At 41.3% G+C, this 14,424-nt stretch overlaps 1 protein-coding gene across 6 annotated transcripts in view; it reads right to left on the bottom strand.

The window, feature by feature from the left end:
* Positions 1–286: 286 nt before the first annotated feature.
* Positions 287–14,424, bottom strand: part of arhgap24 (Rho GTPase activating protein 24) — a 91,447-nt gene continuing 77,309 nt past the window's right edge. For all 6 annotated transcript variants that reach the window (XM_060890658.1, XM_060890659.1, XM_060890663.1 and 3 more), the window contains 7 exons: positions 11,171–11,293; positions 6,866–7,073; positions 4,862–4,994; positions 2,533–2,606; positions 2,329–2,450; positions 1,193–2,225; positions 287–1,045 (listed from right to left, as the gene is read on the bottom strand). In XM_060890658.1, the coding sequence (XP_060746641.1) occupies positions 802–1,045; positions 1,193–2,225; positions 2,329–2,450; positions 2,533–2,606; positions 4,862–4,994; positions 6,866–7,073; positions 11,171–11,293 (1,937 nt within the window). In that variant the 3' untranslated portion in view covers positions 287–801. The remainder of the gene's footprint in view (positions 1,046–1,192; positions 2,226–2,328; positions 2,451–2,532; positions 2,607–4,861; positions 4,995–6,865; positions 7,074–11,170; positions 11,294–14,424) is intronic.

The following is a 14,424-nucleotide window of genomic DNA, read 5'->3' as shown; positions in this document are numbered from 1 at the left end:
CCATACCATATACTTAAACGTGAATATCAGCACACGCCCAAATGGATAAACTTTGTCCCTCGTTTTGACTCGGTAAAGCGAATAGAGAGTAAAAAGAGGTGACTGTTTCCAACACAGTGTTTACCAGATGTTCTAAAATATGTGCAGGTATTTCTGCATGCTTTTGCTTATAAACCAAATCCATAACGGACAGCATCAGCTTTTAGTTTCAGTACCATTTTGGCCAAAAAAAAAAAAAAGCTAAGTGCAGGACAAAAAGCTTGGTATAAAAAAAAAAAGTGACATGTCAATAATCCTCATTTTAAATATCAGACATACATTAAAATATTTCAGTTGGCTTTTTATACATACATCTGTTTTGCTTCAAAATTCTTCAGCATTGCTTTGCTTTATATACACAGAGTACACGAGGACACCGAACAAGGATACTGAGATCAAGGACATGATTTGGTTAGATCACAGATGAAGATGTGATGTTCTTGGCTCTTCTTCATGTAAAGCTCTAGTCTATTAAAAAGCTCACTAACCCACAATGCAACACATTCTTCAATAGTTCTCTTATTTCCTTCTTTGGGTAAAGAAACATTCTCAAACAAAACCTGCGAAGAACCTCTGACTCCCTTCTTAGTCCCTCACCTGTTCTCCTACTGTTACAATCTTATCTCGCCGTCTTATCACGGCTGGTCCAGTGTTCACATTTTTGGCTCAGTGGGCTTCCTTTACTGACAGTTTGGTCACATTTGAAGCCTACACATTCCCGGATTTCCACGTCCAAATATACGGTTCTGGGTATAGTCGTGCTCATTGGATCCAGATGGTGTTGGCTCTTTCTGGCTTGCGAGGATCAGTGGTCAGATCTCCAAAGGTGGAGAAGAACTGCTCCATCTCCTTCTGCAGCATCTCGTTGCGCTTCTCAGCATCGTCTTTGGCACGCTCTGCATTACGCAGTTTGATCTCTACCATGTTGTACTTCTTGCGCTCCTGCTCCAGCTCCTCATGAAGGTTCAGCATCTCAGCTTCCAGTTCAAAGTTACGCAGCTCCAGACTGTAAATTTTTTAAGGAAGATAGAAATGCATTAAAAAAGTCCAACGACAGCTAAATAGTCCTTACGGGCGAGGACTACTATTCTATTAAACGTGCTTGACTGTATATGTTAATGTTATAGCATAAATATAGCATAAATAGTCTCACCTCTTTACCCTGGCATCATAGTCACTCTTCTGTTTGAGCATCTCCTGCTTCAGACTAGCCACCAGACTGTGGAGGGCACTGTGTCCACTCACAGGAAATGCCACCTCACTGTTCTCACTGCTACTTGTCCCCCTGCTGCTTCGACCTCCGCCATTGGCGTTGGTGTTAGCATTAGCGTTCCTTCTTTCTCCCTCATCCAGCAAAGGGTCCTCGAATGTAAATTCCTGCTCTGGGCAAGTAGTAGTGGAAGAGCGACAAGATGCAGAGACGTCTGGCAGCGAGATCTCGCAGGATGATGTGGACCAGGTGGCGCTATCTACACTCTGCTTGTCCTCGCAGGTGTTGCCCATGCAAGGCTGACCCAGCTGGCACTGAGTCTGCTGAACATGAACGTTGTCATATGTCGAAAGGCGGTTCTGTTGCTGCTCTGCGTCACGGCCTTTGACTTCCCGCAACGTCACACCTCCAGGAGGAGACCAAAGTCCGTTTCGGCTATTGAGGGTCCCGTTAACAATGTCCGTGCTGCACACACCCATCCTCACTCCACCGTTCTGCACACCCATCTTGGTACCTGGGGTTCTGAGCGCGCCGGTGCGACGCATCTGTAGCGTACCGGTTCCCACCAGGGTCGGACTCTTTTCCTCCGCAGAGGACGACGAGGAGGAGCTGAAGGAGCCGTTAGTGACGATTCCACTGCCTTTGATGAACGCAGGGTTCTTCTTTACGGTCAGAGGAGGGCTTCGGGTGACTTCGAAGCGTGGCACAGTGGGAACATTTCTTGGGCTGCCCGAACGAGGTGAGCCGTTATCTAGAGAAACCCGTACAGGAGAGTCCGGCGCGTCCCAGGTGCACTGACACACGCTAGATGTGTTGTTATTCTCTTTATTTTGCAATTGTCCTGTGGTGGAACGTTTCAGGGGATCATTGTTGTTGTTGCACAACTCAAGAGCACCAGGACTGTCTTCGTCCGGGGGGAAAAGTGTGGAGTGGTGTCCGATGAGTGCGGCCATGAGCTGCTGCACCAGGACTGCACCTACAAACAGACCCAAGGCCAGGACAAAGGAAATAATTGTATTTGTTAAATTAATTAGTTAATTTGATTTTTTGTCATTAATTTTGCTTCTGCACCACTTTACCTTCCATTATCGCCACTGGATCCTCCACTTTGGGCCTCAGAATATTTGGACCAAAGACGGTAGCGAGGTTCTGCACGGTCATCTTGTTCACTCCTGAGTGCGACTGCACTTCATCTAAGAACCTGAAGGAATAATCGGTTTTAAGCCAAAGAAAGAGAAAAACCTGTGAAATTATTTGTACTATATGTAACCTACTGTAGATACCTGCATATGTATTTTAGTAGATTGTAGTTGACTAGAGGTAGACTTTCCACTTGTCTCCTTAATTCCTTCATTCCCTAAAAAAAGAAATAGATAAAGAGGTCATAGTTAATGCAAATCTGAACATTCTGTGTTATTTTGAGTACAAAAAAATTATATCCTTAGATTATCTTCTTGTAGAAGAAATCCACAGTTTTTTGTTGTCCTTGTATCAGGAATTTAATATTAAGGTCCTTAAGATCTACAATGGGGGGCACGATGGATTAGTGGTTAGCACGTTCTCCTCACACCTCCAGGGTTGGGGGTTCGATTCCCACCTCCGCCTTGTGTATGTGGAGTTTGCATGTTCTCCCCGTGCCTCGGGGGTTTCCTCCGGGTACTCCGGTTTCCTCCCCCGGTCCAAAGACATGCATGGTAGGTTGATTGGCATCTCTGGAAAATTGTCCGTAGTGTGTGATTGTGTGAGTGAATGAGAGTGTGTGTGTGTGTGTGTGTGTGTGTGTGTGCCCTGTGATGGGTTGGCACTCCGTCCAGGGTGTATCCTGCCTTGATGCCCGATGACGCCTGAGATAGGCACAGGCTCCCCGTGACCCGAAGTAGTTCGGATAAGCGGTAGAAGATGAGTGAGAGAGTGAGATCTACAACTTGTGTTTCCGTAGCAGTGTAAATGATTTAAAAGATATATTTTTATACAATAAAAATCATACAAATAATAACTCCCGTTAGCTCAGGTTCGTTTTAGCTTTAAACTGGCGATTTCAAATCGAATTATATTAAATTAATTTATAAGTCAGCATTCATAGCTACATGACACAAATCAGGAGAGATCATTCTCCAGGATTTGGGTGTTTGATTATTATTAAACACCAGCAAAGTCTTTTTTTATTTCTTTTTTTGTTTGTTTTTAATAAATTAGGTCATAATGTTCACCCTGTTCTTGGGTTTGCACAGTAAATATTTAATACCGGACTTCTTCCATTTAATTAGAATTAGCCTGTGTATCATTTATCAAGCTAACGTGAGAAGAAACACAGATTTTATGTTTTTTTTCCACACTAACATCATTTTTAACTTTCTACCAAACCTTCTAAAATCCCCAAGGGCACGTCTCAAAAAATATGAGGTAAAAAAACTGGACTGAAGCCAGAAGTCGAACTGAATCCGGTGCACTTTGATTACATTTGCACTCTGTAGCAGTGCAGAGCCTCAGGCAGCCTGAGCGAAGGATCACAGCGGGAGAGCGAAAGGTGAAGCTGAAAGTCGCTGTGAAAGCAATTCCACTTTCCAGAGTCTAAGCCTCGGAGCGAGAGCGGGATAGAGGGATAAGAAAAGAAGAAATTAAAAGACTGATATGCTGAGTCAGTAAGGGAGGAGAGAGAACGAGAAAAGACAGAAGGGAGGTCGGGCGAATATACTGGAGATTTTTAACATATATAGATATCTATTAGGGGGGCACGGTGGCTTAGTGGTTAGCACGTTTGCCTCACACCTCCAGGGTTGGGGGTTCGATTCCCGCCTCCACCTTGTGTGTGTGGAGTTTGCATGTTCTCCCCGTGCCTCGGGGGTTTCCTCCGGGTACTCCGGTTTCCTCCCCCGGTCCAAAGACATGCATGGTAGGTTGATTGGCATCTCTGGAAAATTGTCTGTAGTGTGTGAGTGCGTGAGTAAATGAGTGTGTGTGTGTGTGTGCACTGCGATGGGTTGGCACTCCGTCCAGGGTGTATCCTGCCTTGATGCCCGATGACGCCTGAGATCATCGGGCTCTCCGTGACCCGAGGTAGTTCGGATAAGCGGTAGAAAGTGAGTGAGTGAGAGAGAGATATCTATTAGCAAAACGACAGATTTGTTTACACTATGCTTTGATGTTGGCTAACCACATCACAGAACTAGCTAGCTAGCCTTTGCTCAGCATGTTGAAAGATGTGCTTGGGAAAACACTCAAATCTTTTCCACAGAAATGTCTTAAAAGTTAACATAATGTGTGATTATGAATATGCATTAAAAGGGACTAAATGTTCTATGTCACTTTTCCTAATTAACATCAGGTTCATATTACTTGGACATGTTAGCAAAGCTAAATCTTGAATATAAACAAATCTAGCTAGTATTTTATTTTCATAAGATTTAACCAAATGTTAAACCTATTTCTAGATATTTTTACTCGTTCCTTTCTAACATCTCATAACGTCTCTAAATCCTCATTGAGGAAATGTCACTTGTCTCTCTGTTGCTGTTACCGAAACCACGGCTGTGAAAAATGATGGATCACCAGTTACGTGAACACGGTAAATACGTGAACACAGGACTAGTCAGCCTCACGATTGACACTCACTGCTTCCTGGTCCTTGCTGAACAGCTTGGTGCAGGCCAGGAACTCATCGTACTTGCAGAAAGGGATCACCGGCTCCGGAAGCTCCCTCAGGTAGAGCTTCAGCAGAGATGCCACTGTGTGCACGTCTGTATTACTGCACAGAATAACGGAATAATTGAATATTAAAAGGAAAAGACAGATGAGGTGATAAAATGGACATAAGTTGCATTTCTCAGAGGCGTGGAACGAGTCACGCTAAATATGATCCGTTAAATATCGTCGCTGTCTGGCGGAATCCTCGTATCTCCAAAACCGTTATTTTTCAGGAAATTAAAAAAACGCCGTACCTTATCTGCAGTACACAGGGTTTAGTCCGCGTTGCAGTGGATTGTCTTGCGCTAAATTCCTGTCCTCAGACGAGCACCAGAACTAGCGGGGGTCAAGATTTTTTTTTTCTTTGAGCCCAGTGTTTTGAAGACATTTACCTCAGAAGACGTGTTGATTCGTTGCGACTCTTCTTGAGGAGAAATATGCCGTGAAGCTCTCCCACGGAGTGAGGAAGAGGTGGACAGTTGAAGTGTCCAATGGAGTTATGAGATTTGTGATTGGTTAATAAACTTGTAAAAATAACAGACCCACGTGGGGACTGACCAATAGCATCGATATGTGAAAAAATATGAAATTGACCAAATTTGGACATACGAGGTTTCCGCCCGACAGCGACGATATGCAGCGTGTCTTGTTTTTTACCGACACTAAAGAAGCACGAAGATGGAGAATCTTCTGTCAGGATATTAAATCTCGACCTTATTATCGTCACCACATTGTATCATGAGCTAAACATCTTTCACTTTAAAAATGATATTTTTATTAAAAATGGTGACATTACATTAGAGCTTCCATCATTCTGCGAAACCTTTCAAATTCAAAGCTAAGGTACAAAAAAAACGCATAAACATTTTGGATCGCTAAAAAAAACCCAGATTTGTCGTCATCCTGCAGAAAAGCAGTGACAGTCTCAGTGGTAGCTTTGAGTGAATTGTGCCAGACGTGAAAGTGGCTGAACTGCACAAGATGTTGACAGTCTGCAGACATCAGCATGAAGAATTCTAAAATTAGGCACTTACACGCTGTTTCTGATCCAGTCATGTTTACTGGAAAGACCTAAACCATGACAGGTTCTGCAAACTCCGAGAGAAATCTTCTGGTCTTCAGAACTTAGCAGTTTATATTAAAGTTTGAGTTTTAGACATGTTTGCTATCCTCACGCACTCTAAAATGTTACTTTAGTCTATTTATATTTATGATTTCAACTAAAAGATAACTATAAAACTGGCACTGAAACAAGGAAAGTGCTAACAGTTATACTAGTTAGCAGTGAGTTAAAGTTCTGCTTAAAAGTTCGTCTCAGTTTGATTCTTTAGCGGTGAAGTTTCTGTTAAAAAATATCCTAAAAGCATATTAGACGTATCAAGATGCAACCAACCGATCACAAAGAAGGACAGGAAGCAAAGCTATAACCAAATATTAAAAGCAGTAAAGTAATCAGTCAACAACAATAATAACAGTTCAGGAAACAATGACCAAATAAGGAACATGGAACACAAAAAGGGTCAGACGGTAATTTGGAATGTGGAAACCAAATTGGGTCAGAATCAAAATGGAAGTAACATGTCGTTTTACACTGTTATTTCCTGTTTAGAGAGTATTTCAGTGCTACTAGCTGCATTTTGAATAGTTTCTTAAAGCTCTCGGGATTTTTATATGTTATGACAAAATACAAGAAGAAGACAAAGCAGACATTGTTTGTCACACTGAAGTTGGGATCAAAGGGCAAGCAAGGTCAGGACCCCTGGGGCAGAGAGAGTTAAAGGCCTTGCAAAAGGGCCCAAAAGAGGCTGGTTGTTGGTGCTGTTACTCGAACCCCCAACCTTCTGAGTAGTAACCTACTACTGTTGAGCCACCATTAACCTACCATCACAAACTACTGAGAAGTTTTAGGTTGGAGCTTTCCTCATGTCTCACCCGTCGAAAGCAGGTTTCTCTCCGCAGTCGAAGGCGTCCTGCAGCTCTTTGACGAGGTTGGCCTGGCCGGGGAGACGGAACAGACCTTCCTCCTGCAGCCCCCAGCGTCGGATAAAATCCACACACTGCTCCACCAGCATCGGGGCCAGCTTATTCCCATACCGCCTCTCGTACCGCACCGTTTCCTCCAGCTTTTGACCAAAAATACCTGAAACAGAAGAATTGCAGAATGTGGGTAATTGAAATAAAAAAAAATCCAGAAAAATAGTGCTATTGATTATTAGCTAGAAGTAGCTGGAGCTGGAAGTGTGTAACCCCAAAACCTCAACATTCAAAGTTTCTTAATCTGAATTTACACCAGAATAAAACTTTAATAACGAGAAAACTCAGCATAATGGACTTTATCTTTTGCATGCTCCGTTCAAAATGTCAAATTATACCACAGACAAAAAAAACACAACAAAAAAACACAAAAATGGTCATCATGTTAGTTTGATTGGGTTTCCTCTAGATGGTGACATTAAACTTTTCTTTTTATTGCATCAGGTTTGTAATGTAGTTACAAGTTCATAATAAAATAACAGCAACAAATTAAAACGCATGAATAAATGTTAAGAGATTCTGGACGTTTGTTTAAGAAGACTTCCAAGTCCAGATTGCATGGTTTTGTGTATTTCCTTGCCATGTTGAAAGACACAGATCAGACAGTAATAGAAATACATTACTCCAATATACCTGATGTGACCCACGAGCCAAACCTGGCAGTGAGCCACATTTAAAAGGATTCTAATGTAATTCTATAGTCAAGAGTTCCCAAACTGGACACTGATGGAATTCTACCACAAAGAGTAAATTTCAGAGAAGCTTAGCAGCTAGCCAGAGTCCATTTTGTCATGAATTTATTTTAATTTTATCTTAACATGCTTTTAGGAGCTTTAATAAATGTTATCTGCAGCTTATTGTGAACAAAACTAAATTAAGCTAAATTAAAAAGTTTATAAAAAAAAAACACAGACTAACAATTGCAGATGGATTAAAATATAAAACAACAAACTTTTAAGATGTGGCTAAACATCTTATGTCATGAGATGCTTTTATATTGAAAATCATATTGAAAATCAACCGAAATGACCTGAGATACATCTTTCTGTGATCTGTGAACCATATTATTGGTAATAAATGGAACCATAAATTGAGCTCCAGAGATAAGAAATGAAGAATCAAACCTTTTCCATTGTCCGTGTGTTTATATCCAACGCAAAACCCAGCAGTGTGTAACTGAGAGCCTTCCTGAATTCTCCTCAATGACTCTTATCTGATGTTAATAAACACTCAATTAACTAGTAATTCAACGAGTTTAACGTATTATCTCGTTGCGTAAAACACTAAACCTTACGCCATCTAGTGGAAGAGAGAGAAATGGAAGAGGAGATGTGAAGCAATGAGCTTGTTTTCATCACCACCTTCATGAGCTCCATACAGCATATGGGATTCTCATTCGATTTTCATTCCACTTAAACCAAAACCCATCAAGCTACCACAAGAGAGATGGGAAGCTAAGCTATAAACAAATATTTCAAATTAGAAACAATAATCAATCAACAGCAAGAGTTTGCAAGTACAGAAAACGGTGACCAAATAAGGAAAGTGAAACACGAGGGTCTGATGCCCCTTTTCCACCGAGGCAGTTTGAGTGCTGGTTCGGAGCCTAATTTAGAACCAGTTCTTTCTTTTTCGACAGCCAAAGCACCGGCTCTGAACCAGGAAAAGTGGTTCTTAAGTAGCACCAAAACATTGCTGGTCTAGACTTAAGAACCGCTTGTGGGCGGGGCTGTGGGCGGGGCTACTGTTAGCGCCTTTGATAATGTACCTTAAGTATACTAATGTTTAATACACTTTTACTTTACCGCGATATGATACATTATCAGCACACATGAGAGTAGGTAGCTACATGCTAAGGCTAACTTTTTTCTGTGTTAATGATAAAATAACGTTATGTACTTTCTCGATAACAACCTCCGTTTATACAGATTACATGGAGCTGCACGTACACGTTGGATTCGCCGCGTCTGGGTGTTAATGTAGGTTCACAAAGCCATGAGCATTAACAGTAAAGCAACATCCGCCATTGTTGATGTGTTTGTGTTTGTCGCTGCTGCGCTAACGTTGCTGTGTAACGTGACACGTATACAGTGACGTCAGACTCGGCTCTGTGATGCTCTCTAACCGATGGAAAGGCAAACCGGTTCTTAGAAGGTTCTCCAGTGGAACCAACTTTGAACCAGCATCAGCGCTAGCTCTGAACCAGCACCCGGTTCTTTTTGGTGGAAAAGGGGCCTCTGAGTAATACAGGATATGGAAGCCGAATGAGGTCAGAATCAAACTAGAAGTTGCATGCAGTTTTACACTTTTATTTCATGTTTTTATAGCATTATCAATTATCACCTAGTATTTTAACACTGCTAGCTGTGCTAAAGCAGGATTTTCTTTGTTGGAACAACATACAAAAATAAACCCAAGCAGCCTTTATTACAATGCAGCACTGTTTCCTGTCAGGGGAAAGAGATATAATAAAGAGACGTTTTGATTTATTTTTTTATGCATTGTTTTTTTTTGCTTTTATACATGTAAAATGTCAGACAATTATTTTTCCAGCACACACACACACACATAAACACACACACACACAAAGAGCACACTGCACACAAGCAAGGGCCCGAGTGTCCAAATCTCTGCTAGTCTTTGATTAGCTTCATTTCCCACATTGCTGGAAGTCACAAACTGTCCGTTTTTGTTCCTAATGATCAGTGTCTTGTATTTCAAAAGCATTTTCTGATGTGCTGAACATCCTCTCAGTGATTAGCCTGTTCCACTGCAGAATATGCTAACAAATCTGCTTAAAGGGAAAAAGAAAAAAAAAAGGATTAAATAAGTAGCTTCCTGTTGCATTGCCTTCCTCCTCGCTTTTGTCTCAGCCGCTCAGCCGGATAAAACCTTGACATTCCCACTTTGAGAAGCTCATGTGCCTCAACATACGGCACGGATTAGGAAGCTTTCGGAAAGATTTGGACTTTCCGGTCTCGGGACTCGGACTCTCTTGTGTCTGTGATGGAGAGTGATTTTTATGTTCTCAATCGCCTAAAGAAACGAACAGAGGAGGAAAACACAGCCGTACGAACGCGACCTTAGAAATTAGACCGTTTGACCTTCTGATTTCATGCAGGACAATTATCATTAAAATAAACCTGGAGTGTAGGCATCAATCTGTGAGGATACACAATACCCAGAAAGAACATTTAGCCAGTTGTGCTACGATGATTTAAAATGCTGTGTAAAGCCTTTATGAATGTTCAATACTCTGTTGTTTCTCTCTGCAGTTAGATTTGCTTGAAAGTTGTTCACGTCCTCAGGCTAGCGTTTAGCAGCTTGTCCTCTCTGACTTTCACTTCTATTTGTTTCCATAAGCCTGAATGGCAGGCAATTAATGTCTACACACACATACACACACACACACACACACACACACACACACACACACACACACACACACACACACACACACAAAGGTGCTGCCAATAGTTTGGAGATGTCCAAGCCATTTTGGACACATCCATTTACACACAGGTGTCTACTGTCCTGCTGCTGGACATTTATCCTTATCTGGGAAGAAATCAAATTAAAGCAGACATGTGGCGCACACACACACACACACACACACACACACACACACACACACACACACACACACACACACACACACACATCCTTGGCTTCACTTTAAGCTTGAACATAGTAACAATAGGAAAGAAATTAACACCTGACGACCAATCAGATTCAAGACTGTAAGTCTTAGGTTAGAATTAGGAACACACACACACACACACACACACACACATACACACACATACACACACACACACACACACACACATTAACCTCACTCAACACAATATGTTCTGTCATAAAAATCAAGAAAATCAATACAAGACCAATACAAGTCCTACTCTCTCTCGCGCTCTCTCACACACACACACACACACACACACACACACACACACACACACACACACACGCTGTTTCTCACAGTTCAGATGTTTTAATTCGATTTGTTTTACATAATAAAATCTTACATAATTCTAGCAAATAAAGAAATTAGGATGGTTTTAAAAAAACATTATTACTAGAACTTTCTAAGGAGGTGATGTTTGTGTTTTTATTATTTATTCACCGCATTACAGTAAATAAATCAAACAACTCGATTTCAAAGCGAACCTCATCATTTCCCGATGCCGTGTCCACACTCACCTCCTCCGAACGGGGCCCATATGACCCTACGGATGGTCTTAACCCAGTCCTCCATGTCATTCTGTGTGCTGGCCATGAGCAGGTACGTCTCATGATTGGACGTCATCCGCTCCCTGTCGCCCCCTGCAGAGACAAAACAAAACAACAGCTGAAAACTCTTGTATCGTGTTAAACGTACGATTCACGTCCGTGTGATCGACCTGCTCACGCTGGTCATGAGATTCCACCTCAACACACTGCACGATCACTAAATTTACTAAAAAAATAGTCATTTGTTTGAAGAAATTTGATTTCTTGAAGAACTTCATTGTGCTTCATAACGCAGCTGCATAGACTCGTGTTCTCCTGCCTGAAAGTACCGGGTCGATAAAGAGAAACATCTAGAGCGGAATAATCGAGTCAGTATCAGAGACAACAATAATTACTGATTAGTAAGAGTCCGTGGTGAAAATAACGCTAGCAGAGCGTGAACAGAATATTCAGCTCCTTTACTAGATTTTAACTCTTATATCCAGAAGCCAAAAATTCGGGACTTTCCATCTGTTTTATTCACCTGTCCATGTTGATGACAAAACGTCTTCCTCGCGTCTCACTTCACAGTGATGTTGTTAAAAATAAGAAAATCAAACATTTTTTGAATATTTTGATGTGAGTGGTTTAATTTGCTTTGTTTGTTTAATTAAAAAAAAAACTACTGTGTGGGCACGGTGGCTTAGTGGTTAGCACGTTCGCCTCACAACTCCAGGGTTGGGGGTTCGATTCCCGCCTCCGCCTTGTGTGTGTGGAGTTTGCATGTTCTCCCCGTGCCTCGGGGGTTTCCTCCGGGTACTGCGGTTTCCTCCCCCAGTCCAAAGACATGCATGGTAGGTTGATTGGCATCTCTGGAAAATTGTCCGTAGTGTGTGAGTGCGTGAGTGAAAGAGAGTGTGCCCTGTGATGGGTTGGCACTCCGTCCAGGGTGTATCCTGCCTTGATGCCCAATGACGCTCCCCGTGACCCGAGGTAGTTCAGATAAGAGGTAGAATGTAAAATGTAGATTTTTATCTCATACTGAAAAAATATTGCTATATACTGTATTTTAAAAAGTTGTACAATTGTTCGCAGACTTGAAACTTGAGATATCTCATACTGTAAACGGAGAAGACGCTTTAAACCGTAAGCAGTACTTAGCACTTAGAACGTAAGAATAACGTAAAGTTTAACACACTGATGTTTTCCTACAGGTTTGTATCTGGATCACGTTTTATTTCTTTACATCTGTTTAAGACGGAAGAGGAACAAACCAGCTTCATCACAGACGAACAAAACCAAAACAACACCAAAGCCACATGGACAAAACGCCAAATCATCACTGACCAATCAGGCTTCAGTAATTACAGGCGGAGGCTAATAAGTGTCTTTTACTCCCGAGACTCCGAGTCAGGAGTGTGTTATTAGGCTCAGACTCACGTGTGTAATTTACATTCTCAAGCTGGCGGAGAGACAGGAAGTGCTTTCAGACATCGTCCTCGTCTCCATCTACACCAGGATTAAGGGCCAACACACACACACACACACACACAGAGTTTTACAGCTTTCCACATTATTTAGTTTGTGATCGTGAAAATGTTATTAAGTATCACGATATTTTTTTATGCCCCATTTTACAGAAGCTGAAACGAATTCTAGAAAGATCTGAATAATGTCCCATGAAGAGCAGGAGTCAGATGTTAATATGACATTTAGGTTCTCGAGCACAACATTAACATATCAAACAGTCTCGAGAACCCATCCGAATATTCAGACTCCGGAGATTTCATCCCTGACCTTTAACTCTGACAGAAAACAAAAACCCCAATGGTCGTGATTTTGATTTATTACACGTCGCAATTTTGCGACAATTAAACAACATGGTACTTTATACAACAAGGGAAATTATGTGGGTTTTTTTTTATCATATAATGAAAATATTGATTGATTGTGTAGCGATTATGAGACTCATCACATTTCTGTGGAACAACAATCCGTCTTTCAGGAGACTAAAATATCTCGGTACCTGAAGACCATAAGGAGAAAAATGGAATTTTTTTTTACTAATTTTACAATTTCATACCCATTGTACCCAACACAATAAAATTAAATCCATGAAATCATATATCTTATTAGACAGATTTCTATATTTTGTCTTTTATAAATTGCTGGAACATGATGTTATTTCCTTTCCAACGAGAAAAAGTTGATTTCTTTCCACAGATGCATTTTTCCACCTCAGACGAATTTTCACAAATGGGGAAAAGTGTCTGAAAGCATGAGATGAAACTAGATTTGTAAAGTTCGTCGTGAAAAACTTTGATGTTGACTTTGAAGATGCAAGTATTCGCAACGGATGGTGCTTTTTGGAGGCAAGTGGACATAAGGGTTAGTGTTGCTTTTGGAGGCAAGTGGACAGAAAGCTAGGTTGCCAAATCATTTGGAGGTAAGTGGAGACAAGCATGTGACATCATCCAAATACTCCTGAGGGAGTTCCCCTCATTGTGCTGAGTGTTTTGATATGTCACATGTCCATGTTGTAAAAAGTTTTTTGATTTTGCATATTTGGGGGCGGGGCTGCGGCACAACTGGAAGGCCAGTCGGTACACCAATGAAAAATTTTGTTCAGAGTCTCACCCTAAAGGAGCTGGTCGAGTTTGGTGTAGATAGTAGAAATCTTGCCGCGTTATAAACCTAAAAAAAAGTTTATAATGGGAGTCTATGGGAAAAAGGCCAATTTGAGAACCGGTACCAGAAGTACTGGTACTCGGATCGCTTAGAAAAGTAATAGCAACAAACTTCAGACCAGCGTCTACAACATATCCGAATTTGGTGCATGTGGCTCGAAAGCCCTAGGAGGAGTTACTCTTTATAAATTTTTGTCTAAGCTTAAATATGAAAACAGAATGTTGGCTTCTACAAAGCGACATAATGAACTGCAGAACCGAACAGAACGACGTTCCTGGTGGTTTCCTATTACAGTCTGAGAGGAACCGAGGACGTTCCGTGTACCTAACGAGCTAGCTAAGATATTACACGAGGCTACTGTTAGCAATTAGCAACAAACTTCGGTATTAACGACAAACGTGCGAATATTCCGTTGTATTGTCCAGCCTTGTTTTATTTAAATTAGACTTTAAGCATTACTAAGCTAAGCTAAGTCAAATAAAGAGCACATGCTTTTTTGTCAGGTTAGTCTAGAAAGCTAACTAGCAATAACCTAGCAATAAATGACTTAGGAGAAG

This window comes from Tachysurus vachellii, chromosome 17, assembly GCF_030014155.1.
Source record: "Tachysurus vachellii isolate PV-2020 chromosome 17, HZAU_Pvac_v1, whole genome shotgun sequence".
NCBI classification, from domain to species: Eukaryota; Metazoa; Chordata; class Actinopteri; order Siluriformes; family Bagridae; genus Tachysurus; species Tachysurus vachellii.
Note: the sequence above shows the minus strand (reverse complement) of the source record. Positions and strands in the feature narration are given on the sequence as shown.